The sequence below is a fragment of the Ailuropoda melanoleuca genome, chromosome 15 (genome assembly GCF_002007445.2).
Source record: "Ailuropoda melanoleuca isolate Jingjing chromosome 15, ASM200744v2, whole genome shotgun sequence".
Classification (NCBI taxonomy): Eukaryota; Metazoa; Chordata; class Mammalia; order Carnivora; family Ursidae; genus Ailuropoda; species Ailuropoda melanoleuca.
In genome coordinates, this window is record NC_048232.1 from 87,136,214 (window position 1) to 87,163,230 (window position 27,017).

The window sequence follows — 27,017 nt, forward strand, 5'->3', positions numbered from 1 at the left end:
CTGGTTCCCCGGGAACACTTGCTGAGTGGGGCGGGGCTCCATCTGTGCTAGGACGCCGCACCCCTGGGGCACGCGGACGCCCCCTGAGAAACCACTTCCCGCTCTGCTCCGTTGGGCCACCTGCCCTTCTTCCTTCTGTGATAAGTCATTTGTGTTCGTGTCCACCGGAAACCCTTCTGGAGTACGGTCATAAAGGGGGTGGCAAGGGGACACCCACCACTGAACCCCTGCACCGTCTGGGCGGGGTGCGCGGTCCCTTTCGTTCCTTTTCTGTCCAGAGCAGAGCTACAGAGAATCTGCCTCTGAGGCTTTGCCTGGCCTGGTTGGTGGGGACTGTGGCTCAGGGAACATTCTGGAAGTGTGTGTTTCGTCTAGTACAGTTTTTGGGTATTCTAATTTATTTATTTAAAAGATTTTATTTATTTGACAGAGAGAGACAGTGAGAGAGGGAACACAAGCAGGGGGAGTGGGAGAGGAAGAAGCAGGCTCATAGCGGAGGAGCCTGATGTGGGACTCGATCCCAGAACGCTGGGATCACGCCCTGAGCCGAAGGCAGATGCTTAACGACTGCGCCACCCAGGTGCCCCTGGGTATTCTAATTTAAATAGAGATCCAGGACCTTTGATTTTAATTCCAGCTTGAACTCCCTTCCACAGTACCAAAAATAACTTTTATCTGGGAAATGGAAGTCACTTTTGACTGATTTTTCTCTTTAGGATTTACAGATGGATCCAGTGGAAAAGACAACAAATAGAAGTGAACAAAAATCCAGGTAAACAAAGTCAGCTGCATGTTCACACAGGTAGTTGGCCTCTGTCACACGTCTCTTTAGGTGTTACTTGTATTCAGCATTTATGTTTAGAGGTAAACGTGGAAGGAGAACCTTGTGTCAGGAAGGAAGCTTGGGGGTTGTGCAGCCGGCCTTTGCCTCAGTGTAAGAAACATTCCAGAAGGCAGCTTTCTCTCTGCCCAAGGAGGTGATGGTAACCTGGTCTCCAAGCAACACGTGGTCCCAGGCTCAGGTCTGAGATGAGGCATGCCAGGGGTCACTGGAGAGCGCTCTCTGACCCTCCGTGGACCGTAGGTGGTTCTTGTTGGAAGCGATGCTGGATAAGGAGGTGTTAGCTCGGGAGCAGAAAACCAGCTTTGGCCAGGAATTTTCTTACCTGTCACTGCAAGCAGGGATCATTTTGTCATCATGCTTGGTATTTACAGGCTCTTGGCAGCTTCAAAGGAATTAAAATTGCTAGCTTTTTGTTCCCATACATATCTTAAACAGGTACCTAACACCACGGGGGCCTCAAGATGAGTAAGACACAGCTGTCCCCAGGTCCTTTATGGAATGAGGACGGAACACGTAAAAGAAATCGGCGGAAGAGAGTAGTGCGCAGACTTTATCATCTGGCGGTGCGGGGCAGGGCAAGGGTGTGGGGCCGTGCTCTGCCTCACACTTCACAGATATTCCTAGACACCGCTTTCGACTCTTTCTGTGTTGACTTCTGGTCTCCCCGTCCGTTGTTTCAAGTAGGAAGTTTCTGAAGAGCCTCATCCGGAAGCAGCCGCAGGAGCTGCTGCTGGTCATCGGGACGGGCGTGAGCGCCGCCGTGGCCCCGGGGATCCCCGCCCTCTGCTCCTGGAGGGGCTGCATCGAGGCGGTCATCGAGGCTGCCGAGCAGCTGGAGGTGCTGCACCCGGGCGACGTGGCGGAGTTCCGCAGGAAAGTGACCAAGGACCGGGACCTGCTGGTGGTGGCGCATGATCTGATCCGGAAGATGTCGCCTGTAAGTCCTTTCCGGACAGGCCCTTCGGTTTCCCTGGGGTAGCGGGGTTCCAGCCTGTGACTCCAGCACGGCTGCTCCTGCGAGCCCCCGGCACTCCGCCCTCGGCAGAGGGAGGCTGGGGAGTGGAAGTTTGGAGTCCATGAGGATAGCACCTGTCTCAGCAGCGGTGATGGCAGGCGCACGGGGGGCTCCTCAGGTAGCCCCTCTCTAGCCGGAGGCTAATCTGTGCGGGGCGTCTGCGACGGTGTTTGCGATGTCGTTGTGCCATCCTAGGGACAAACCTTAGGATTTCATACTCCGTTAGGGGAGGGGTGTCCTCGAGGTGTGTTTTGGGTGTAAGCAGGCCAGCCATGTGTCTTCAGAGGACAGGTGGTTCCCGCAAACTTTTGAGGCGGGAGAAGTTAGAGCTTCTTCATCTGCCGGTGGAAGTGAGCTAGGAGAGAGGACGTACAGGAGACCGTCGCCGAGGGATGCCCTGGAGTCGGGGCGCTGGGGCCGAGGGTGGGTGTCCGCCTTGGGCAGCTGCTCGGCCAGGTCAGCCGCCGGGAAGCCACACGACGTGGCAGAGGCTTGTGGCAGGTTTCTGCTTTCTACTTCGAGATTCGTTCAAGCACAGGCATCCTCTGAGAGTTGGGGTGGGGGAAGGTGTGGGGGACGCTGCGCGGAAAGCATGAAAGGGAGTCTGCGGAGTCGTTGGGGAGCCTGGGCGAGTTGGAAAGACCCCCCCAGCTACTGGCTTCCACGTGAGCGCGTTTCTGGGTCTCACGTGAACATCTGGGTCGGCAGCTGTGGGAGAGGGGGGCTGGCTGGTGGGGGGGCCCGGGTCCTGTCTTGCTGCTCTGCCGTCCTCACGGTGCGGCCTGGCCTGACGGCATGCGGGTCCAGCGCAGGGGACGCAGGGGGCGCTCCTGCCAGGGAGAGCCTCATCGACTACATGGCCGTGCCCGGCTTTCCAGAGCCTGGGAAGGGTTTTCCGCCGGGCGGCTCTCCCACATGGGAGTGTTCTAATTAATACGGGGCAACTGGGATCTAGGGCAGGGCTGGCCAATTACAGCCGCGGCCAAACCTGGCCCGCCGCCCACTTTGTAAAAACAGTTATCGGTACACAGCTGCTCGGATCATTTGCATATTGTCTTGGTGCAGAGTCGAGTAGTTGTGACAGAGCCTGTGAGGCCCACACAGCCTCAAGTAGTGGCTCTCTGGTCCTTTATAGACAGGATTTGCTGAGCCCTGTCCTGGGAGGAGGGGCCGGGTCCGTGGAAGGGTAGGAGTGCTGGGCAGTGCTGGGGGGCACATTCAGGTGAGCTCGTTCATTTGGAGAGAGGCCAGCGAGGCTGATGCTCGTTTAAACTGGTTAGAGCTCCCCCCACCATGCTGAGCAGGCCGAGAATGGGGCGGGGGGGGGGTGTCCGAGTTGCCGGGAAGGGCGGCGAGGTGGGAGCTTGTCCGGGGTGCAGCTGCGGTGATAGTTCACGGGGTGTGAGCTGCTGAGTGGGAGAAGTTAGGCCGGCGGGGGTGGAGACGTGGGGTCCATGGCCACCGAGCCGGTGCTGTGCCTATCCTGATGGCGTTGGGGCGGCCCTGGGAGCTGAGGTGCTACAAGGTCAGATGGCAGGAGCCTGAGCCGGGAGGTCTGGAAGGGTCCCAGATAGGTAGTGATAGGTTTGGGATGTGACCAGAGGCTGACGGCTGAGCTGGGACAAGGTCCGTGGAGGAGAGGCCACGATGCAGGACGGCCATCTCAGTGGACGAAGAAACCAGCAGGGACTATGACAGAAATACAGCCGGAGAGACTTGGCAGTGAGCCCGCTCCACCCCTGTCCTCCCAGGCCGGGGGAGTGTGAGGGTTTCGGGGACGGCAAGGGCCGGTTCCAGTGGCACAAGGAGGGGACCGCTCGCAAAGAAGGTGGAGATGTGGGGGTTTCCTGATGTTAGACCCACTGGGAACGGAACGGTTTCTGGGATTGGGGAGCGACATGAGAGTGTCAGGAAAGGGAGTGTGGGGAGCCACGAGTGCTTGCAAGAGGGAGTTGTGACCTGCGACCTCTGCAGGGACAGAGGGTACCGGCGGGGGGGTGACTGATGGACAGTCCCGAGGGCGGGCCGAGGTATTTGGTGTCAATGCACAGTCTTGGCCCCGTTGACCCCTCGGCTAGCACTGGTGGGGTGGCTGCGGGAGGCTGGGTCTCACTGGGGTGCAGAAAGGCTCCAGACCCCTGCGTGCTGGCCTCCACCCCCGTTCCTCTGCTCCCCTTCCCAGCAGAGCTCTTCTGAAGCGTTGGGTGCATGTGCTGCTGCCAGTTGCTTCCCTGTCCTCTTGAGCCCACCCCAGCCAGGCTTTGGTCCCCACCGCTCCCCTGAAGCAGCTCTTGTCAGGGCCACCGGTGACCTCTGGTGCTCCATTCAGAGGCCGGCTCTCATTCTAACCCCGTCGAATCTCTCAGCAGTATAGACCATACTTTTGCTCACCTAGCTGAAGATTTCCTCTACACCAGTGTCTCTGCGGTGCTCTCAGGGGAACCCGAAGTCTTTCCTGTGGTCTTCAGAGCCTCACACGATCTGGTTCTGGGTCACCTCACCTGCTGACCTTACCCATGCTCCTCCCCTGCAACAAGGGCCCCTTGCTCTCCGTTGGACCCCCCCGCGCTGTTGCTACCTCAGTGTCTTTGCACTTGCTCTTTCCTCTGCTTGGGATGCGCTCTCAGAGGCCCCTTGTTTCCTCAGTTCTCTGCTCAAACGCCCCTTGTCAGAGGCCTTCCCTGCTGCCCTTCGGCCCATCCAGCCTCTGCCCCAGCAGCACCTGGCTTTACTTGCCCGCAGCATTTGTCACTATGGACGTATCGCTTCCTGTTTGTCCGTGACCTGTCTCCCTCCAACAGGTTTCAGTAAACTCCATGAGTCAGGGTTTCCTTTCTTCAGACTAGCACCCGGAATACGGCCGCGTAGGGGCTCGGTGCTCGTTGAGAGAGGACATGTCTTGTAACTCCTGTTCCACCTCTTCGTAGCGTACAGGTGACACCAAGCCCAACTTCTTCCAGGACTGCCTGATGGAGATCTTCGACAATCTGGAGCAGCACATCCAGAACCCGCTGGTGCTGCAGTCCATCCTCAGCCTGATGGAGCGGGGTACCATGGTGCTGACCACCAACTACGACAACCTGCTGGAGATCTTCGGGCAGCAGCAGAGCAAGCCCATGGAGTCCCTGGACCTGAAGGACAAGACGAAGGTGCGGGCTGTGGGCTGGAGCGGGGAGGCGGCCGGGAAGGAGAAGGTGTGGGCCAGTGGGGGGGGGGTGTTTGCGCTGCTTGGGGCGCAGACTGAGCTTTCCTTTTCCAGCACGTTAGTGACTGTGCGACCGACGGGTGATGCCCTTCCCGTCTCTGGACTTTGCTCACCGCCCGCCCTTGTCTTCGTTGTGCCTTCTGTCCTGCAGGCCTCTTGTGTGCGTGGACTCCTTACAGTCCTGGGGGGCGGGGAGCAGGGGCAAGAAGAGTCCTGATAAGCAAAATCGCCCCCGGTCCTAGTGCCATGACGTTTGGGTGGTCCCGTCCCCTTGTTCACAAGTGGGGATTATGCCACATGCAGCATTTTTTTTTTTTAAGATTTTATTTATTTATTCGACAGAGATAGAGACAGCCAGCGAGAGAGGGAACACAAGCAGGGGGAGTGGGAGAGGAAGAAGCAGGCTCATAGCGGAGGAGCCTGACGTGGGACTCGATCCCAGAACGCCGGGATCACGCCCTGAGCCAAAGGCAGACGCTTAACCGCTGTGCCACCCAGGCGCCCCCACATGTAGCATTTTTATCTTGGTTTTCTTCCTTAATACTATGCTCTGAGCATCGTCCTGTCGTTGAGCTGCGTTTAGAAGCCTGCTCGTACCCGGCGATGTCGTCGCTAAACTGCAGCATAACTGTCAGCGTTCCTCTGTCATCATTAGCGTGGTTCCACGATGATAAGTAACGCTACAGGGAAGATCCTTACGCTTCCGTGTCTTTCTGTTTACTTTTCTAGGGTAAATTCCTAGAAGAGTTGCGGGGCCCAAGGGCCCCCATATTTTAGACAGATAATATGAATTACCAAATTGCTTTCCAGAAAGATAGCCAGTTTATACTTCCACCGGCCGCATAGGAGAGTATCCCCTTCCCACGTCGTGTGAACACGTGGTGTCACCAGAAAACAAAACACATTTCCCCCACTGGGGTGAAAATCGGTGACAACTTTATATTTTTGTTTCTGTCCTTGCTAAGGTTGATCATGGGTTCACGTCATTGACTCTTTGTTTTGTGACATGTGTGTGTCCGTTGCTATTTGCTTAAAGATTTTATGCCCTCGCTGATCCTGGGGGCCCTGCTCCTTGTCTGCCTCCGCCCTGCGGGTGCTCTCGCCTGCCCTCCGCATCTCTACCCAAGGCCTAGAGATGACACCTCCTTGAGGCCCTGAGTCAGCGTGTGGCTGCGGCCTCTTCAGACCCCGAGCTTCTCTTTGGCTGCTCTTCCCCGCAGAGCTTGGCAAAGGCCGGGTGGAGGCCACGTGCCTGTGGGACAGCCACGTGCCTGTGAGACAGCCCACAGGGATGGCACCGGCGCGGCCACAGGTCACACCCTCTCCTGAGCTGTTAGTGACACGTGAGGGGACACCTGCTCTGCACGCCCGAGCCCCCCATGCCCTCTGAGGCCTGCTTGCTGTTGGCAAGAGCGTCTCTGGAAATAGGCTGCCGCGGGCCGTGGCGGAGGTGCTGGCTGCCGCGTCTGTCGCGGTCGAGCCACCGGGGTTTGTCCAGTCATCCGGCGCCGTCGGGACCTCCCGCCGCCGTGAAGGGGCCCCTGGCGCAAGGATAAAGTGCAGTTTGCGGGATGTGCCTCTTGTTAAGGGCTTCCATTCTAGATCTTGAAACGAAATCAGCGTAGAGCTATTTGAGAAGTTATTTTTTTCCGCATCTGTTTTTTCTGGTTGTAAACGCAACATACACACGGCAGGATTCAAACACAGCGTGTCACTGAGACGTGAACGTCGCCTCAGTCCCGAGTCACCAGTCTCGACAGTGTGATGCGGTCTCAGGGGCTAGAGGTGGCTTCCGCTGGCTATCTCTCTGTCTACCGCCGTCCTCTGACGTGACGGGGGCGCCAGCAGCTGGTCGCCCGTAGGCTTTGCAGGGGGCACCGTAGACTGAAACCGCTCCCTTCCTCTCTCCGAGGTAGGCTAAGGAAACCACGCACCTGGTTTTGACGCTTTCCTCTTCTGTTTTAAATAACATCCGGTTTTCCCCTTTGTCTTGGATTGATTGTGGCAGGTCCTTCAGTGGGCAAGAGGGCACATCAAGTACGGCGTCCTGCACATTCACGGCTTGTACACGGACCCCTGCGGGATGGTCCTGGACCCGTCGGGATACAAAGATGTCACACAGGACCCGGAAGTAATGGTACGGCCCGCCCTCGGTAGGCATGGCTTGTGTCCCTTGGGGCATGGTGGCCTAGCTCCTTGGTGGCCATGCAGGTAGTGTCCTGGCCTCCGCGCCCACCCGCCCCACGGTGCACACAGCTGGCCGTGCTCAGCTCTCTGTCCAGGCACCGGCGCCTTGGATGGCTGCCCGTTGCTTGTGGGGTGAGTCCTGACTGCTCCGGGCGGCCTGCGGGGCCCTGCACCGTCTGCGCACCCTCGCTCGGGCCGCTCCTGCCGCCCTGTGTGTGCATGTGTGTGAGTGCGTGTGCGCGTGTGCTTTCAGGTACCTCTTCTCCTTTCTCTGCTTGGCATCTCTCTCACTTTCAAAACCTCATTTTACAACTTGATTCTCTGTGAGGCTTTTTTGGTATCCTGGGCAGAGTGAAGAGTGGAAAAGCTGCTTTTCAGACTTTTTATGAAGTCTTTTAGCAGCGTATTTAGTATCGTTACTGAGTCCCTGGTAATCTTGGGCTCAGTCACTCTGGTCCTCGTGCTGATCCCGGCCTGGGGCCCACGGTATAGGCGTGACCCGGTGGGGGACTGGACGCCGTTGGGGGCCTATGAGAGGCCTGGGTGGATGGGGGCGCTCTCGCTACGGTGTCGGGTGTCTGCAGCGGCAACTCTTTGCTGCGTGCCTGAGCGACCCCCTGAATCTTTGCCATCCCCTTGGCCCTCCTCCCTGGGGTCACGGTCATGGGTCCCCTCCCTCCTCAGCTCTTCTGCCCTCACTTCCAAAAACCCTGTTCTGACAGGAGCTCGCTGGTTCCCATCTGTGATCTGTGGAGACACATCAATTCCAGAGCGTTGCATGTGCACAATTCTGAACAGAAACCCATGGAAGGTCCTTATTGCATGTTTTAAGAATGCAGAATTGGGGGCGCCTGGGTGGCACAGCGGTTAAGCGTCTGCCTTCGGCTCAGGGCGTGATCCCGGCGTTGTGGGATCGAGCCCCACATCAGGCTCCTCCGCTGTGAGCCTGCTTCTTCCTCTCCCACTCCCCTGCTGTGTTCCCTCTCTCGCTGGCTGTCTCTATCTCTGTCGAATGAATAAATAAATAAAATCTTTAAAAAAGAAAAAAAAACAATGCAGAATTGTACACAGTCCCAGAAGAGCTGAGTTGAGGGGCTGCACCACAAGGTGGCTGGCCGGGTGGCCGGGGTGGGCATTAAGCTGTCCTTGCTTTGAGGCCCGTCTACACCAGACGTGACTGGGATCTGCACCGTTACCCTGCCTGGGAGAGGAAGGGGCTGCCGTGAGCGCCGAGCAGGGTCGTCAGTTCGGCGTGGGCCGGTTTGCTCGTCTGCGGCGCTGCGTTGACGTGAACAGCACGTCTGGAGCGCGCGGGCACCCTCACTCCGTCCCCGGCGTGGCTGGGGGGAAGGGCTGTTGCTCAGCCACTCTCTAAAGGTGTGGACGCGTAGCCGGCGGTCGGGCCTAGGGTCTCGCCATCTTTCAGATGAGCGTTCCAGTGTCTTCGTTGGTTTTGCACAGGAAGTCCTCCAGAACTTATACCGCACCAAGTCCTTCCTGTTCGTGGGCTGCGGAGAGACCCTTCGGGACCAGATCTTCCAGGCGCTCTTCCTGTACTCGGTGCCCAACAAGGTGGAGCTGGAGCACTACATGGTCGTGCTCAAGGAGAGCGAAGACCATTTCTTCAAGCACCAAGCAGACATGCTTTTGCATGGGATTAAAGTCGTGTCCTACGGGGACTGTTTTGACTACTTTCCCGGCTACGTGCAGGACCTCGCCACTCAGATCTGCAGGCAGCGCAGTCCAGGTAGGGGATTTTCTTTCTCGACTTTTCCAGGTATGAGACTGATAAGAGTTCTTTCTGGCTTTTCCTCTTGTTTTGAGATACAGTTTACACGCCATAAAATAAAACAGAGACGTCATTTTCATACCCCTAAGTTCCCGAGCCCTCCGGCGATCCTGTGTCAAACAGAAGGTCGGGGTAGTCAGTGCGATGGTGACGTCTGTGCACAGGTCGTGAGCCTTTAAAGCTGTGCCGACGGCAGTCCGCGTTCGTTCCCGTTTCAGATGACCCGCCGCACTGCCAGTTAGGTGGCCGGGAGACCGCGCCCAGCAGCCTCCGAGGGGAGACGCCGCAGCCGGGAAAGCGCAGGGCCCTCCTGCGCCCTTGTCCCCTCGCTGCGCTTCACAAGTTAGAACTGCAGAGGCCCAAAGTGAGCTCGCCAGGACCTCTGCAGCCTTTTGCAGATAACGTCTTTACCCTGTTCCACTGCGTGCAGCACGCCTTTTTAAGTAATTCTCCTGGGCCCAGCTTTTGGGCAGCTGCCAGGAATGACCGAGGGAATGGAGCAGGTTTTAAATTGGTCATCCCAACATAGGGCAGTTAATGGCTTTGAATTTGGGGTCATAAAACATGGATGATGGCAGACTTGGAAAGGTCTGGACTGGCTTGATTGAATTACAACAAGAACCCAGCCCCGCTGCCCCGGGCAGAGGAATTGGGTCAGCCACGTGGCCGCTGTGTGTACCCGCTGTGACCTCAAAGACTAGAGCTTGCCAAGATCACGGGTAACCGGATGCACACGCGGTCCAGCAGCGTCGTCTGTCCCCACTGGTCCTCATCAGATGGCGAATGGTTAGCCAGGGACTGGCTTAAGTTGCGTCTCCATGGAGGACAGTAGTCAGGGCACTAGTCCGTTTCTGAGGCAGAGAAGGAGTGGGCCCGGATGTTCGCTGGGTCACACTCTGCTCTGTGTTTCACATCCTTGACCTTTGATTTCAGGCCCAGTATCCACGGGCACTGAGTAGTGATTTGACAGGTGGCGAGACCAGCTCAGAGAGGTGGGTCACTTGCCCAGGTAGCGCCCAGAGATTTTGGAGCTGGGACTGGCATCCCAGTGTCCCAACCAGGCCTGCAGGCCCGGCTCTGGAGAGGGGCGGAGGTGCTCTCTGTCCTGCCCCTACCCACGGCCCCTCCTGCCTCCGCACGCACGGCTCCCCGGAGAACCAGGACCTCACGGACACCCGCGTGAGCGTGGGCCCCTGGGTGCCTTCCTGGCCCCGTGGAGGCCGCGTTGCGGACGCTGGCAGCTGAGTGGATTTGATAAGCTTTTGGGGCCGACAGATCTTTTGGACTTATAATCTGTGACTGGGTCTTAAGGACTTTGTACTTAGTTTGTGAAGTACCTCTCTTGACTGGAGAGGGTGGTGTCCCAGCGCTGATAGTCATGACAGTGACAGCGGCTACCGTACCCTCTCTCCCTGTGTGCCAGGCCAGCCCACGGCGCCGCACGCTGCCACCTCAGTCCTCATGCGGACGCTGGGTGGCGAGGAGGGGTGCTCGCCGGCCCGGCCCTGGCACGCCAGAGCTGGCATTCAGGTCCCTGGTCGCTGTCGCCCTGCCTCTCTGAGCAGGCCTGGCTGCCGTCCCCGCTGCCGGCCTGAGGAGGAAGAGCACGTGAAGTCTTGGGTGTGCTGACTGTTCTCCTTTCTTCTCCAGATGCTGACCGAGTGGACAGCACCTCACTATTGGGTAAAGCAGATCTTGATTTTTACCAGCCTGGTTTTTGCCTACATGTTCCGTTACCTTCCTGCCACTGTAGAATCGTGGAAGTGTTTCTCGCAGTAAATACCTGGGCTGTCCTAACACGGCCCCACCAGGGATGGGGACCAGCAGGGCCGTCGCAATGGTCCCTGCGACAGTGGAGGGATTCAGAGCCGTCCCTCCAGTGAGGAGGGGCAGCGAAAACGTGGCTTAGCTTTGGCCCCTGAGAATAATGTCCCGTGCCACAAGCAGGCGTCGCAGGGTGGGCGGAGCAAGATTCAATTTGTATTTTACCACTGGGTCTGTGGTGTGGTGGCTTCGTCCCGTCCCCTTCAGAAATGCTCACCGCAAAGGTTCTGAGCTTTCGTGTAAAATTTTTCTGTGTGCTGCTGGTCGGCCAGGCGAAGGTTCTCGTGGCCGGGCTCAGCTCTGGCTGTTGACGAATCTCGAGATAGGACTGAGCTCGGTAGCGGCTGCGGCCTCCCGTGGGTGGCCTCGGCGCCAGCCCATCTGCTTCGTCAGTCGGGGGGTGTGGGGAGGGGGGCTCTGGGCGCCCCGGGTGCCCTCAGCGGGTCTGCGGCCGGGACCCTGTGCCCAGTGCTCAGGCTGCAGCATAGGAGCCCCGCAAGCGTCGCACTCCGCCTTCCATTTCTGCCTCCTTGCCCTGCGAAGGACACCTTTATCAGAGTCACCCTGTCACTTACACGTGACTCCCTTCCTTCTCTTCGGGACAAAGCGTCCCCTGTGGCATCTGGCAGGGTCGCAGGCCGGCGCCTTGGTACCATCAGATTTATAAACGGGTCCTTGAAGGGTGGACTCTGGACGAGACCAGCTTCTAAGTAAAGGTGTTCCTCTTTCAGGGACCGCATGTCAGGACTGCGCCAAGAGGAAGCTGGAGGAGAACGGAATGGAAATCTCCAAACGGCCCAGACAGTCCGATGCAGGTACAGTGCTCTCGGCGCCCCTGATTTGTCGGGAGGCCTGGCGGGGTGGCGGGGCGGCCCCAAAGCTGGCAGAGCGCATCCGCCATGCGGTCATGGCCCGATCCCCACCAGCAGCGTTGTTGGGCGCCTGGGGCTGCCCGTGGTCCCGACTTCTGTCCCCTCAGTTTCCAGAAAAACCACTTCAAATCCTCTGTTTCTTGTTCCCTCCGTCAGGGACTGAGATGTTCGTAAACCGGTTACCTAAGTGGGTCAGGTCTGTGGCCTCTGGGCTGGGATATGGTGCCGCTCACCCGGCCCAGCCTGGCTCGTCCTCCCTCCAGGGTCCAGAGCGCGTCATCTCTGGCTGCCCAGGTCGTGAGTGGGACTCCCGAGTCTGCACCGGCCCCCACACCCCCTCGGCCACCTGACCCCTGAGCCGCTTCTCTGCGGCAGCGCTGGGCACGTGGTCACGGCCGGGCCGGAGCAAACCTGCCCCCGGTCTGCCTGTCGGTTGAGTCTCAAAGTTGGAAAACAAAACAAAAACACTTACTTTATTAAAACAACGCAAATATCTTTTCCTGATTCGCTGACTTGCGTGGCGCGTTAATGGGGCCAGTGTCATCTGCAGGATGTTCTCAGTGTCAAGGGCAAATGCGTTTTTTGCTTGTTGAGTGTTGGAGTTGCTGGTGTTGCTTTTTATTTTTTGAGGAGTTTCTAGATTTGTGTTTGCCTTGTCCAAAAAATCATGTTTCTCAGTGTTTTTTACATATCGTTCTCTTGGTTACACCGCCCGCCCCCCGCTTTCCTGAAACCCTGACCTTCTGCCCTGCTCCGGGCTGTGCGCGGAGCCGTGCCCCAGCTGCCCTCCCTGGCCGCTGCCCCGCTCTTCCTTGCCCTGCCTGGAGCCCTCAGGCTGTCACAGCCCCGCGTGCGGGGGGCCAGCTCCCCGAGGCCCGGGGTGCCTGCGGGTGTCTTCTCGTGGTCCTTCCCCTCCGCGCGAGGTTGGAGTGGGGTTCTGCTTCCTACTTTCTCTAGGACTCCGCTGTCTTACGGGTCCGGGTTTCCTGTTGGAAGAGGGTCTGTTGCCAACCCAGGTCTCTGTGACCTGTAGGTGACCTATTGCTTTCCTTTCTGGAAGCTTTTAGGATCTTTTTTTCTCATGTTCAGAAATCTCATAAAGGTGTTTTTAGGTGGAAATCTTTTATATACCTGGCTCAGTTTTTTCCCTGCTTCTCCAGTCCTGGGGTGACTATGGTTTCCTTGATTGTTTCTTTTGACTCTGTTCCCTCCTCTTTGATTTCATCCTGGTTGGACCTTCGGGATTGATTTCTGCTGTTTTTCTCTCGTGCCTTCATGTTCATTTTCAGTCTTCATCTTTTCAAAAATTTTCTGGGAGGTTCTCAAAATTATGTTCTAGCCTTTGGGTTAAATCTTTACTTTGAGAGCATTACCATTAATTCCTGGGAGCTCTTGTTTTCTGATTTATTCTCTTTACCTTTTTCCCCCCATGACTGGGATCTTTTCAAATCTCTAGAGACACGGGCTTCCCTGGGTGTCTGACCCCACCCCATTCCTGAAAACAGTGGGATTGAGGATTTTCAGATAACAGAGTTAATTTATTACTTTAAATAAGAAAACCTAAGCAAAATGCTCTTAAACACCTGTATGTAAGCACCAAGAATTTCTAGGGCTATGAAGCAGGTCACAGGTCGGGTACCTGTTATTCAGTGTTGAACTGAATCCTCAGGGGTGTGTTTGAGCAGTGCTGGGACGCTGCATTTTCCTTCTACGTCGCAAGGAACATGTGCTGTTGAAATGGTTTGTTGTAGATACCCAGATCCCTGACGGAGGCAGAGAACACCGAAATAAAGCGAGTCTTAAAAGCGGCTGCGCGCAGAGTGTCGCAGCTGGGTGGGCCGGGAGCCTTGCGAGGGCGCGGGGCCAGCCCTGCCGCGCGTCCTCCAACACGCACGCCTGGAGGGGGAGAACGCCGTTTCAGCAGCATTTCGAATCAACTTCTTTCCAGTCTTTGGCAGATATTTGGAGTGTGAATTCAGCTAGTAGGGACATCTATAACCAAATAAAAATGAAAACAAAAATGAAATGAGCGCTTTGGTTTCCTCCAGGACAGGCGTTTTTCCCACCAGTCTCTGTCCTGCTTGTTTGCTCCCGTCTGGGGCTGCTGCGTCACTTGTGATCGTGAAGGAGGCAGACCCGGTTATCCGCAGCCTGTAGTGCCGCTGTGGCCGCTGCGTATGCGTGGCTCCCCCCCAGGGCCACCCCCGGGTGGTGGGACGCTGTGGCGGGTGAGCCAGTGGGACCCCAGGGGAACCCCTGGATGCCAGCACCCACGCCGGCAGCCACTTCTCCCCGGGCAGGCCCGTCTCCGTCGAGAAAGCCCTCCGGGTCCCCGTGGGCCAGAGAGCGCAGAGGAGCGCAGCCGGCTGTCATCTGCATGGCCTGTGCCGCGCGGGCTCCTGCGACCTGCGTGTCGACGTGGCCCCCCGTCTGGTGACCGCTCCCCGCTCCCAGTCCTCTAGGAAGGGAAAGGGCACCCCCATGTGTGGGCCGGGGTTCCCTGATGGTGCGTTCAAGTCACAAAGCCCTTTCTAGGCAACGGCTGCTGCGTCCGTTGCGGAGTCACTTCGAAGTGGTGCGCGGGGAAGAGAAGCTGTAGGTGGTTGCGGAACTGGAGGCCCTCTTGCAAGTGCTCTTTCGAGCTGAGTTTTAACATTTTCGCATTCCTTTTTGTTGTTGTTGAAACAGATGATGCTGGAGGGTCTTGAAATCTTTAAAACCAATACACCTGCCACTTGGAAACCAGCCTTCTATAACCACAGTGCCATAACCCCAACGAAGAGGAATGTTCGGAGAACTCGGCGGGGGATCTCTCCCTTTGAAACCATCCCACCCCCTGAAGAGCCGTGGGGCTGTGCGGCCTCGGAGGCAGGGTGCACGTTCCACTGTGGGCTCTGACTGCTCGGGAGGTGATGTGCACGTCAGGCGTCCTCTGTGCTGCCGACGGACAGCTACCTCAGGGACCACGCGCGGCGGGGAGGGAGGTCCCGGGCCTCCCGGCTGCCGCGCCGCACGCCCCCTTTGTCAAGGTGGTTTTTCTAATAAAAAGGGGAGGGTGAGGACTAAGCAACAGTAGTTGCCAAAGGGGAAAAAAAACCTAGATGCTTACATTTTATAATTTTTATGTGGAAACGTCTGTTACTATAGAGAAAACTTGCAAGCGATCGCTGCGTTGTTGGCTAGTGAAGCGTGAGCGGGTGCTTGATGGAGGCCGCGTCTGCTGCCGAGAAAGACCAGCTCTGTGGGCTTCGTGGGGACGGCCTAACGTTAGTGACTTCAGCTCCGGGAGTGGCAGGCCTGACGGCGGCGGAGGCCCGGGAGGGCAGCGCAGTGCTGGTGGCGCGCGCCGGCTGACAGCCGAGACGCAAGGGGAGCACGAGCCCAAGAGGGCAGCTTTCCGTTAGAGTGTGAGTCCCAGGTTGCCCGAGTTTTTATTCTGTGGGCTGAGGCCCAGCCTTTCTGCTCGTGTCTTCACAGTCCCTTCCGCTGGCCCACTTGGGCTTTGCCGCAGCGGGGCGGCCGGAGCCTGCAGAGCACCTGCGGCCGTGCGAGCAGTCAGGGTCAGCAGGGCAGGCAGTGCGCGGGCGCTGTCCCGACCGTGACCCTGGCGGGGACCCTGCTTGCCTTCCCTTTCAGAGGCTGCTAGTTTTGCTGTGGTTTCTTGCCAAATCCCATGACGCTCCCCATCGATGGCGCTGGGCTCCCCCATGTGGAGAGAAAGTCGAGAACAGGAAACACGAGGTTGGGATGTGTCGTGAACGAGAGAGAAGCCAGAGGCCCACTTAAGACTTTTTCTTTTTGAAGCATGAAAAATCTTTTATGTTACTCTGGTCTTAAATAAAATTTTAACTTCAGCTTTGTGTGCTCAGCTGTAGTCATGACAAGGCTCAATGGGACGTAGTCAATGAGAATGTTTACCCGGAGTTATCAGTTGTGAGGTCAAGTGACTGCTTGAATGTGTTTAAATTTTTTAAAAAGTAAACATTTAAGTTGTTGGTTTTTTAAGGATGCGTTTACAAAGTGCCTTCAGGGATGCACGAGTGTGAAAGCTGATTGGACACAGGGTAGGCCGGCATGGAGCATGATGTGGGAGAGGATAGGAGCCTGGAAAAGTAAAGCCAGTGCCGGATGCACACTGAGTGCCGTGCTGAGGGTCTGAGGCCTTCTCGCTGTAACGAACGGGGAGCTCTGTGGTCAGTTCTGCGAACGCTCGTATTAAAATGCAAATGTCTACCAACACGATTGATCTAGTAGAAACAGTCCAAGCATCACTCATTTGCTTGTGTGTAATTTTGTCGGTGAGAAACACTGGCTCAGGGGTGATGACAGGATGGCCCTGTCGTAGCAGCGCCTCAGCCGCTGTTCCCCATCGTCCGGTGGTTGGCAGGAATGGGGGGGTGTGGTGCTCTCACAAACCAGACCGTAACTGGAGGGATCACTGAGCGTGAGAACGGCCCAGGCAGGGGTAAGGGACTGCCCTGAGCACGGGGGGCACTGCAGGGACATTTCAGCGTGAAGTTGATGTTTCCAAGGCAGAGGAAGTCCATGATTTAGAGGGTATTGCCGATGTTTTCTTAAAAAAGGAACAGAGGCCGATAGAGTGGCGTCCGCGGGCTACAGCCAAGGGAGCTGGGCCGGGCGAGGGCGGGGGCGTCTCTGAGTCCCGTCTACTTCTGCAGGCTTCTCCCCCGGCAGCACTGGCCCGGTCTGCAGTGGAAGACCACCAGCACCTTGGAATTTGCTGAAATTCCATTTTGTGTTGCGTTAGTTTTATGTTGACATGTGGACAAACCCTGTGTCGAGGGGGGACTTTCAGTAGATCGCAGTGAGGAGCTACTGTGCCAGGTACAAAATTTTATTCATTTTGAAGTGGAAATGAAATATTATTGAAAATGCGGCAACTTTCTTTCCCCCCATAACGACGTATGTAAGTAGAGAAGTCGGTTGTTACTTGGGAAAGCCGGTGTTCTTCACTGTTCTGTTAACAGAAATTATACTTAGAGAAATTTAGATTTCACTGAAGCAGACATAATTCAGTTTCACCTTAAAATATTTTTGTTTCGAAAATGGTAGATTGGAGACATTTGAAATTAGAATACACTTTATTGATATTTTCAATATTGATAACATCCTCTGAAATAACTTCCTGTAAAACCCAGTTTCAGTGCCCTGTAACTAGTATATTTGAGAACCAAGAGTTTCCCTTAAAGATTACTTAAAGGTACACGGCAAGACCTGAGTGAAAATAATGCAGAATTCAACATTTTTCTGACTGGCTTTCAGAATGGCAGTTGAAACTGTGGTATACAATTGAACCTTTTTTTTTCTAACCCATGCAATGCTAACTCCTAAGAAACTTGAGCCACGCCACAGGGAAGGGGCCCGAACTCGAACGGAAGCCATCACCGGGGTCTGGCAGGTCGTGGTGGCACAGGCCGCTCGACTGCTCCCGCGCCGTGTGGTTCAGGAGCAAGGACGAAGTACTGGTGACCCTGACCTGCCCGACCGTCCTGTTGGCTCAGGGTCACTCGTGGTCCTAACACAACTCTCGGTTTCTTTTGCTGCTTTCTTGGCCTTCGGTGTCTGGATACGGAGAAAGGTCCAGGGTCAGAACTCTGCTGCACATGCAGTCGTTGTGCTGAAATGAGAAGGGGCCGTGGAGGGTCAGCTCTCCGCTCCGGGAGGAAGTGTCATCAAACGTCCAGGAAGGGCCACTAGGGAACCCAGATTCCCACTTAGAAAGGGGCCTCCTTCCAGCCACCTGTCTCCAGTCACGCCAGCCTCATGTTCGTGTGTTCTCTGGTGAAAGGCACGCGCACACACCAGCCCGGAGGACTCAGGCGCACAGACGGTGCTGTGTGAGGCTGCTGAGAACGAGTCGGGAGCAGCTCTGACAGTCGGCACAGGCGGGACGTCCCGTTGGCCAGGGACACGCACGCTGCTGCAGGAGAGGGCGCTCTCTCTGTTCCACGCTCACCACACTTCTCCTGCTCACCTTTCCCTCACCTGCCTCCCTGACCCAGAAGCGCCGAACCCCTTCTCCTTGTTTTAGCCTGGAACGGGGTGGCAGCCCGGCCCTCTTCGCCAGGTGTGCCCCCTGTGCGCATGTGCGGTGCACAGGGTAGTAAGTGGGTTTTTCTCGTCTAGCTGCCTCTGCCAGAGTCTGATTTACGGAGCCCCAGCCAGAGACCTCAGATGGATAGAGGAAAAAGATCTTTCTTGCTCCCCTACGCTGGTATGAGAATTTCCAGTGGCCCCCTGACATCTTGGAGGTACAGGAAGGGAAGTTAATTTTTATCTTAGTTTAAATGAAAATTCAGGAAGTTGGGGCGCCTGGGTGGCACAGCGGTTAAGCCTCTGCCTTTGGCTCAGGGCGTGATCCCGGCGTTATGGGATCGAGCCCCACATCAGGCTCCTCCGCTGTGAGCCTGCTTCTTCCTCTCCCACTCCCCCTGCTTGTGTTCCCTCTCTCGCTGGCTGTCTCTATCTCTGTCAAATAAATAAATAATAATAAAAAAATCTTAAAAAAAAAAATTCAGGAAGTAAAGCCTAACTGTCCCCAAACTGAACTGAATTAGCTGCTCTACTCCATTAGCTCAGGTAAGTATTTTGAACAACTTACGAAAGGTGTGTTCGAATTCTGGGTTACAACACAACTTGGAATGTCTGATCAATTTGTTTTTCCCTCTGGTCCTTTTTGAAAGCTAAATGGGTCTTTTAGTGCTACCCACAATGCATTTGTTCTGCCTAAAACGCTCAGACGTTAGAAAAATATGAAATAGAATATTAATAGTTGGCTATGTCAGCGTGTACCTTAACAAAACTATCCTACTGTTCTGTAAGTTTTGATTTGCTTTTTCACTTAAAGCATACCTTAAAATTTTCTGTGTACTGCCATAGAAAAAATAGGAGTTTTAAAAATCTTACTTGGTTTAAAAAAATCATTTAAGCCTGTATTTATCAACTGCAGAAATCAAACCGTCTCTCCAGACTCCACCGGTACTTGTGATGAGGTGTCAGGAAACCACCAAGGGACATCTCTCCTCTCCCCGTTGCTGGTCCTTACCTCTGGATACACGCCTATCAGCGCGTCGGCTTTGGAGTAGAACTCCTCCTTTAGGGAAATGACTATCATCTGAAACTGCTCCTGAGTCTGCTCTTTGATGTAACTTGAGACCTGGGGGAATGAAAAGCCCACGTGTCACCAGCAGTGAAGGCCTCGTTGCGTGGCCCCAGGACGATGACCCTGCCGGTCTCCAGCTTAGCCTGCGGCAGGTGACCTGGCCCTTAACTTGCCTTTCTGGTAACTCCGTAAAGCCACTAACTCCAGTTCTACAAGAAGAGGTTAGTAAGACGTTGTAAATCTTATTAAATCTATCATCTAAAACTTTAAGAATGTTTTTAAGAGCAAAGCTCTAACTGAAGATACTGTCAAGTGAAAATGTAATCAGCTTTCACGACGACGAAAACTGCAGATCGGACGCTATGTGAGAGTGAGGATGAACTGGTATTTAAACTTCCAGTTTCCTGATTTGCTAACTCAAAGCTGGAAGCGGGAAAAATGGCAATTATATATGTATTCATAACCATAATCTAATTATTTGGTTCGAGTTGAACTCAGTGGCTCCATCAGGAAGCTCGAATCCAAGGCATGAGAATAAGAAGAAAATGGACTCTGGATAGAAACGAGTCCTGTTGAACAAACTCTACTCAGAACCCACAGAAAGATGAGGAAGAACTTGGCCACAGGGTCACACGATGTCTGCCAACTCCCAGCAGGTCTCTGGGGGTCCGGAAGGGCTCTTCTCCGTCTGCATCGGTCCGACCGCACCAGTGCAGTAAGGATGCAGCTCTGGAAGCAGGCACGGCAGCCCTGGGTGGGGAGCGAGTCACCAGCTGAGGTAAGTGATGCAGAGGGGAAGCTGCCCTCGGCTAAGAGGCTGGATCCACAGGCGGAAGCGACTCCATCCGGCGTCTGAGGCAATGGCAGCCACTAGGATGCAGCGCTGGGGAGTCCTGCGATGGTGGCACGAGTGGAAGGCGAGGCACAAGGGACTCATTGGGCTTGGAGAGTTGCCTGTGGTCCACGGGGGGCACCCTGAGCACTGGAAGGAGTGGGAGCTACTTGGGGTTTGCTCCTCCTATGTTCGCTCCTACTCAGTAGGGCAGTGGAGTGGCCAGGAGGGTGAATCTAAGGGAAGACTGAACGTTACAAGGTTTTTAATACATAGGATGGGTGCCAATAGAAGAGTCTTAAGTAAGAGTCCCTGGAGATGGCGGTAATACAAACACCTAAATTTTGCTGGAAGACACAGATACTTTAAAAGAGGCAGTCCACAAAAATAGATCCCCACTGCAGCATACGGAACGTGGGTACGAAGTGCCAAAAGTCACCTCTTCAGGGGAGATTTCTGCCAAATGAGTCAGGCCACCAAGTCCAATCAGCCGATGCACACTGGCTGGCATGCAGGAGGCAGATTTTCTGTTGTTCCCATGTTTTCCTTCCCCGGTTACCCTGAAGTCCGGCAAGTCCCAGAAGGTGGCTCTTTGCTGTCCTCCACAGGGTTCAAGGGACTGGGGGTCAGTTTTCTAAGTTTTGTGACTGTGGAGCTGACATGCATCCTTAGGCACTCGGTGCCATGCACAGGAAGCAGGGGCCGGGAGAAATCCAGCTTGGAGGAGGACAGCTGGGGAAGCTCTGGAGGGAGACAGGCCCGCCGCCATCAGAAGGCCCCTCCCGCCCCTCAGGCATCTCCGCCGACTCCAAGGATTGAGAGCGCTGAGGACATGGCTCGGGACGGACTCCTCAGTCGAGCTCACGAGACCGAGGTGCGCAGCAGGATGCGAGCTCGCGCCGTGCTGGACTCAGAACCAGCAGTCGGATTCAGCCACCTCCAACATCGGCCCTGGCGGTAGGACCGCGACACCGGAGTCTGCGGGCTGAGCGATCCCGTCCCTCGGCAGCCACCCGCTGGGCTCTGCCAGCAACTGACTCTGTCCTTTGGTCAGGCTTCCGTGGCCGACTCCGTTCTCATGTCAGAAAGTCACAGTGGACATATGTGGCTTTAGTGTGCTTCTCTCGGGGGCGTTCTAGATCTGTGCTCTCATCTTGAAGGCTGACCTTAACTGGAACTCCCAAGAGTTTACTGTTTCCTCAGTCCGCGTCTCAAATACTGAGCACAGGATCCCAAAGTGCAGCAGTCAGATAAGTTTCAATAAATGCAGGAGGGGGCAGAAGTTTGAACTTTAATACCTTTGGAATTTTCTTTAGAAACGTTATTTTTGGACTTTATTAAACAACTAATTTGGACCTATTTGCCACAGGGCCTATTGGTGACGCTCAAGGTCCCAATATCTGTATCTGGGGACAAGTCACCCACTAGCAATGCTGTGGATTCAGTAAAATAATCCTCACTTGACTCCCTATTTTGAGTCCTCAGTAATTCATTCAGGGTCCCCTAAACCTCGAATGAAAACTGCCCCAAATTTTTAGATATTTAACTTAGATTTGATTTTTAAACAGCAATTATCCAACAAACTTTGTGTTCAGGGTAAACTGTCTTCCAGAAGGTGATCCTCGAGTTGAAAGCGATCCACTGGAAATTAAAAGCAGAGAGAAACTGACCTTGCCGATATTCGTGTTGTCCAGGGCTGCGTCCACTTCATCTAACACAAAGAATGGAGCGGGCCGAAAACTAGAAAAAAAGTTACACTCAAGTAAGTTACAGCTTTCTATTAAGAGGATTAACAGTGTTCGGAGAAAATAAGATACGTCATCTTGGATGCTTTAGCCTCAGTCACCAACCGCCCCTGCAATGCTAAGTCTAATGTGTGACGCTCAGCCTGCGTCTCCCGTGACTGTTGCAGGTGGCATCTGCGGGTGCCCCCGGCCTGTGGCTCTGACGTCAAGGATCAACATCTACTCCCCCGACCTGACCCGCCGTTGCTTCTATCTCTTCCGCCAGCTCCGGTCAGTGCGGTGCCCTTGGGGTGCGGTGCTTACACACTGATCAGCACCCCTGGTGATATCATCTCCTCTCAGGGTGTCAGTACCATCCATGTATTGACGGCTCGAACGCTTGCCTCCCATGTCCAGAGGCTTACTCGACACTCCCTGTGGGTGTCTAATAAATAGCTCAAGTTCTCCCAAATCCTGCTCCTCACCTGCCCCTCTAGACCTACTCCCTCCCGGGGTCTTCCCGCTCTGATTAGGGGTCATCCCTGCCGCCTCCTTCACACCCCACACCTTGTCTGCTCAGCCTCTGCTCTCACCCTGGTCCAGCCCACCCTCATCTTCCACCTTGGCTGCTACAGTGGTTTCCTAGCCCTGTGCCTGCCACTGTTGCAGACAGTCTATTTGCTACAGATGCCAGGATCCCTCTGGCCTCAGGACCTTTGCATTTGCTGTTCATGTCTAGAACATTCTTCTCTGAGCTATCTGCAAGACTTGCTCCCTTCATTCCTTCAAATCTTTGTTCAAACGTTGCCTTCTCAAATAGGCCTTCCCAGGCGACTCTTTCATATCGCAAACCCTACCCTGCTTCTTACGATCTCCATTCCTGTCATTTCTGATAGTCTCTGTTAAGGAATTAGTTTACTAATACGCCTTCTCCTCTGTCTTCCCTAAAAACGAAGCCTGTCTGAGGTGAAGAGTAATTACGTTGTCCCTGCTGTCTCTCCAGAGCCTACACCCGCGCTTGACACAAAGGCGATGTGTAATCTCTGCTGAGTAAGCGGATGGCCCCGCTTCTGCTGAGACTTGCTCAGCACAGGCTCATGGTTCAATTCCTGCTGCCTGCTCTCTCCAGAGTCTGCTGGCATTAATGCTGTTTTCTGTTCCTCTCCTGTAATGGCCTCTTCTTGATCCTTGGGAGAAGTAAAAAGCACCTAGAGAACTTAGGCTCATCTTCCTGGTCACGAAAGCCGAGAGGCAGCAGCATGTGCCCCCAGATCTTCCTCTGAGGGTTTGCATGTTGAAAGGCAGTTGTCCTAATTTTAGCTAACATTTTCTTGATTTACTTCACCAGCTGCCACCACCACTAGTGGAAATGAGGGGGTTAAACATTTTTTCAGGAGAAATGCATCACTTAACATTCTTTATATAAACACCACTCTCTGAATAGGCACTAGGAAAATAATATACAGGTGGGGAGTTTTTATTCTGTTTGGGTTTGTTGATGTTAACTGTTTGTTGGCAATCCTGATGTCACAGCTGGCTATTCCAGTATTTCTTTTTCTTCTTTCTTTTCTGTAAAGCTGGAATTAAATTAGTAGCTACTGGTAATTACAAAAATTTAATGAAAATCTGTCAAAGACTGAATTGTGTGTTAGATTTGCAGTCTAAATTATTATAGGCCTAAAACAGAACCTGAATATCGTCTGGCTGAAGAAAACAGTTTTGTACCACATATGCTAAAACATCTCCTGTAGGAGGGTCCATTTGGTTTCTGCCCTGATGTGAACTCAGCTAGCTCACTGGGACCTTACCTGTGCACGGCGAACAGGAGGGCTAATGCGGCCACACACTTTTCTCCCCCCGACAGATTGTCCATTGGCATAAACCGTTTGCCTGGAGCCACACAGTTATAGCTAATTCCTCCTAGGTAAGGCTCTTCTGGGTTCTCTGGGCTAAGAAATGCCTGAAACATAGGTTATTTATTTAGCAAAATCAGAAAAGCAATTAGTAAATTTCAACTTTGGAAACTGTAACAGAGTTTAACTGCAAAGTATTCTATTGGTTAGCTTTCGTCCACTGTGATGGCAAAACTCCAGTGCCTGCAGGTGACGTGCATAGCTGGCTCTGCAATGTAGTCACAGGAACAGGGCTGTCTGGATGGGGGTAGAGGGAAAACACTCTAACACACACAAAGGATCAGGCCTCCCCACAGGCCTGCCTTGCAGACGTCAGCAGCACGTGCCACAGTCTGACAAAAACAGTCTTCATTCAGCCCACTCGATGGCCCATTCACCAGCCACACACTGAATACCTACTGTGGGCCAGGTCCTGTGGCTACAGTGATGAATCCTGCCTTCACAGTCACTGGGTTTATTTCAGTCTGTCTTTACTAAAAGTAAGTAACTATTTTTGGCTAAAATTCTAAATATCTGATCCAGGATCAACTTTCAGCCATAAAAGAACACCACAAGAGAGGTAAAAGCAGATGTGGAAGACCTGATCGACATCTTGAGCCCACATTCAGTGCCACGGGATCTGCTATGGGGACTGACCGTGGAACGGGCAAGGGTTCTAGCAAAGAGACTATCGATACAATCCTGCCTTTGGTTCTTTCCCTCTCCTGACCCCAAGTCAGCCATTTCCCAAGACCCCTCCACATTACAGGTACCTTCACTACAGAGACCACTGACCGTTCCATAAAATCAGATTAGCACCAGACAGCAGAACTCCAGAACTGAAGAGGATCTGGAAACTAAATGACCTAACTCCCTCATTTTTCAGATGAAGAGACGGGCCCAGAGAGGTTCTTGCCTTGTCCAGGCTGGCCAATGGTAGAGTGAGTGGAATCTAGAACTCACGCAGTTACTATGGTAACCAATCTTCTGAAACTGACTGCTCCGGAAGTGGGTCACTCAGATAATGTGACAGACATTTATTTCCCACCGGAAAAAAATACCACCAACACGAAGTTCCCAGTAACATTTGGGGGGTGAAAAATACATACTTGGGCACTGCTGTTTCTGCAGAGCTGCTTGTAGATTTGATCAATTGAGATGGAGACGTGCTCAAAACACTGGCTGAAGAGGTCGTATCTCCTTTTTTTCACCTGTTCAAACTCTTGCCGACACATTCTGGCTTCCTTTCTGCTGGCCTCAAAAGCTAAGAGAGAATCAATGTTCTTTACTTTGCAGACCACTGAGGGGCTGGCTCCTCTTATTTCAACTTTAAAGCATAAAATATTTTTTATTATTTTTAAAGATTCTATTTATTTGAGAGAGAGTGTGCACAAGCAGGGGGAGTGGCAGGCAGAAGGAGAAGCAGGCTTCCCGCTGAGCAAGGAGCCGGACGTAGGGCTCAATCCCAGGACCCTGAGATCATGACCTGAACTGAAGGCAGATGCTTAACTGACTGAGCCACCCAGGTGCCCCGAAAGCATAGAATATTTTAAAAACTGGATTTTGAATTTGGTTGTCTTGAGTAAAATTTACCTTTGAAATACCCCAATTGTTATTAATTCCAAGAACGTGGCTCTTAAAATTGATGAGCCCTTTTTCTAGGGCTAATTTTAAGATAATGACAAGTTCTGAAAGAGTAATATGACCATCATGCTGGTATTAAAAACTATATCTGTTCTAAAATAACCAATACACCTGGGGTGTTTGGGTGGCTCAGCTTGTGAATTCAGGATCATGAGATTGAGCCTCGCATCGGGGGGCTCTCTTTCTCAAATAAATCTTTAAAAAAATAAAATAACTAATGCACCTGTTTATAAGTTAAAGCAGAACACTTTCAAAAAGGAAGCAATTAGAAACGCACATTAATGTAAGACAACAGAGGAAAATATACAATACAAATAAATAAAGCTAAATAGAAATAAAGCTACAATCCAAGGGGGATTGCTGATAAGTGTTACAGAAATCAAAACCCGTCACACCCACGAATATGGCCTTGCTGACAACTAGAGCTCAGGCTCACCATCTGTGGACTCCTGAAACTTGTCTCGGACAGTCTTCAGTTTCTCCAGGGCTCTCAGGTTTGGGGCCGCCGTCTTCAACAGGATGTCTTCCTGGGACGCCACCTGTTGCAGCAGGAGTCTAAGGTGGGCCTCCACTTCTTTATCAGTTTGTAGAGCCTGTTATTGGGCAAAGGACAGCATTGATTAGCTTGCCTTTCCACACTGTTGAGTAGGCTCAGGGCCCTTCAGGATCGGGCCCCTGCCTCCACATCCACGCCTTCCTGCCCGCGAAGCCCTGAGTCTGAAACGCCGTCAGGCTGCGCTATCCCCAGCTTCCGGAGTCGGCTGTGCTCCTCCACGGCTCTTGTGTTAGAGACCCTGCTATCCTGAACACGCGTCCCTTCTGTACTTCCGTGTCTGGCTAAAAAGCAACAATTCATAGATCACCTTCATTTACTCATTTGTTAAAAAATACTGATTGTTTACTATGTATTAGACATTCAGTGATGAAAACTGTTCTGGTCCTGCCCTTAGCTCATGGGGAAGTCAGATATACACACTGGCATTGACAACAGTGTGGAAACGCTCTGACTGGTGAGCGCAGGTGCTGTGAGGCAGGGAAAAGGGACCCAACCCATGTGGAGCAGGTAACACGTAAGCTGAAGCCGGAACAATGAATAGAGCTTGAGTAAGGAGGGAAGGGAAGGGAAAAAGTGGTACAGGCCTGACCTTCCAGGAAAGTGTTCTTGCCCTCCCAGGATCTTTAATTTATATATGATAAAGGTGGCATTTTAAGTCATTGAGAAGAGAATTACTTGAAAAATGTTGCATAAACTTGCTAACTTAGGTAACTTTTTAAAAACAGATTCTCACCTTATACCATATGCCAAAATAAATTTCAGATGAATTAAATAGGTAATGAAAGCAAAGCCATGAACTGGAAGAATATAAATATTTACTCAGTAATAAGGTGGGAAGGATCTTCTAAAATGAAAGCACTAAACAGACAATAGAAAAGATAAAAGCTTTTTTCTGATTGCCTAAAAATAGCATACATACAAGTCACAAGCCCTAGAATCTCACAACATGTATTAAGAACATGTGAAATTAACACGTGGGTATTGCTACTGGCATCGGCTCTCTACTCCCTCCTTTCTCACAGAGCCCATGTTTGACCATTTCTCCCTCAAGCGTCCCCTGTAGCTGGGGGTGGGAGGGGGTCCCTGCTTGATGTAGGGCTAGTCAGGATGGAGTCAAAACAGAAAGAAACATAGCATCGTAGTATGGCTTATTGGGATGACTGTGACACAGCTGGAGCTGCTCGATTAAAAAGCCCTTGAAACTGCTCCCCAGGTGTGTGCCCGGCCGCCGTGAAAGCTGTGTCCCCTACTGCAGCGGCCACACCAGGACACTGGCAGGCCACAACCGGGATACTGGAAGTATGGTGGCGACTTCTGTCTCTTGCAGGACTTCTCAGAGACTAATAATCTTGTGACTCTCCAAGGAGACAGCCCTTCAAAAAACTGGCTGACCACAGAAATGTTTCTTATCTGGGAAGAAATTTCATGATACTAATGTTCTGCTGAACACACCATGAGAAATGCTGATCTAAACATTTTTTAAAAGCCACCTACTTACACCATTTCTTCA

At 53.4% G+C, this 27,017-nt stretch overlaps 2 protein-coding genes across 14 annotated transcripts in view; one reads left to right on the plus strand and one right to left on the minus strand.

Moving 5' to 3' along the window:
* The window catches only part of FAM118A (family with sequence similarity 118 member A), a 33,212-nt gene extending 11,852 nt beyond the window's left edge, over window positions 1-21,360 (plus strand). For 5 of the 13 annotated variants that reach the window (XM_011229509.3, XM_034643447.1, XM_034643449.1 and 2 more), the window contains 8 exons: window positions 717-772; window positions 1,529-1,781; window positions 4,787-5,008; window positions 7,073-7,201; window positions 8,713-8,998; window positions 10,691-10,723; window positions 11,596-11,679; window positions 14,425-15,995. In XM_011229509.3, coding sequence (XP_011227811.1) covers window positions 726-772; window positions 1,529-1,781; window positions 4,787-5,008; window positions 7,073-7,201; window positions 8,713-8,998; window positions 10,691-10,723; window positions 11,596-11,679; window positions 14,425-14,444 — 1,074 coding nt within the window. In that variant the 5' untranslated portion in view covers window positions 717-725 and the 3' untranslated portion in view covers window positions 14,445-15,995. Of the gene's footprint in view, window positions 1-716; window positions 773-1,525; window positions 1,782-4,786; window positions 5,009-7,072; window positions 7,202-8,712; window positions 8,999-10,690; window positions 10,724-11,595; window positions 11,680-14,424; window positions 15,996-18,706 lie in introns of those variants that run through there. The other 8 variants (XM_011229508.3, XM_034643444.1, XM_034643446.1 and 5 more) reach the window with 5 other exon arrangements.
* Window positions 17,273-27,017, minus strand: part of SMC1B (structural maintenance of chromosomes 1B) — a 72,627-nt gene continuing 62,882 nt past the window's right edge. Inside the window, exons 20-25 of the mRNA XM_002922912.4 lie at window positions 25,388-25,544; window positions 24,417-24,571; window positions 23,224-23,375; window positions 21,362-21,431; window positions 18,803-18,913; window positions 17,273-17,374 (exon numbers count right to left, since the gene is read on the minus strand). Of these exons, the coding sequence (XP_002922958.1) occupies window positions 17,273-17,374; window positions 18,803-18,913; window positions 21,362-21,431; window positions 23,224-23,375; window positions 24,417-24,571; window positions 25,388-25,544 (747 nt within the window). The remainder of the gene's footprint in view (window positions 17,375-18,802; window positions 18,914-21,361; window positions 21,432-23,223; window positions 23,376-24,416; window positions 24,572-25,387; window positions 25,545-27,017) is intronic.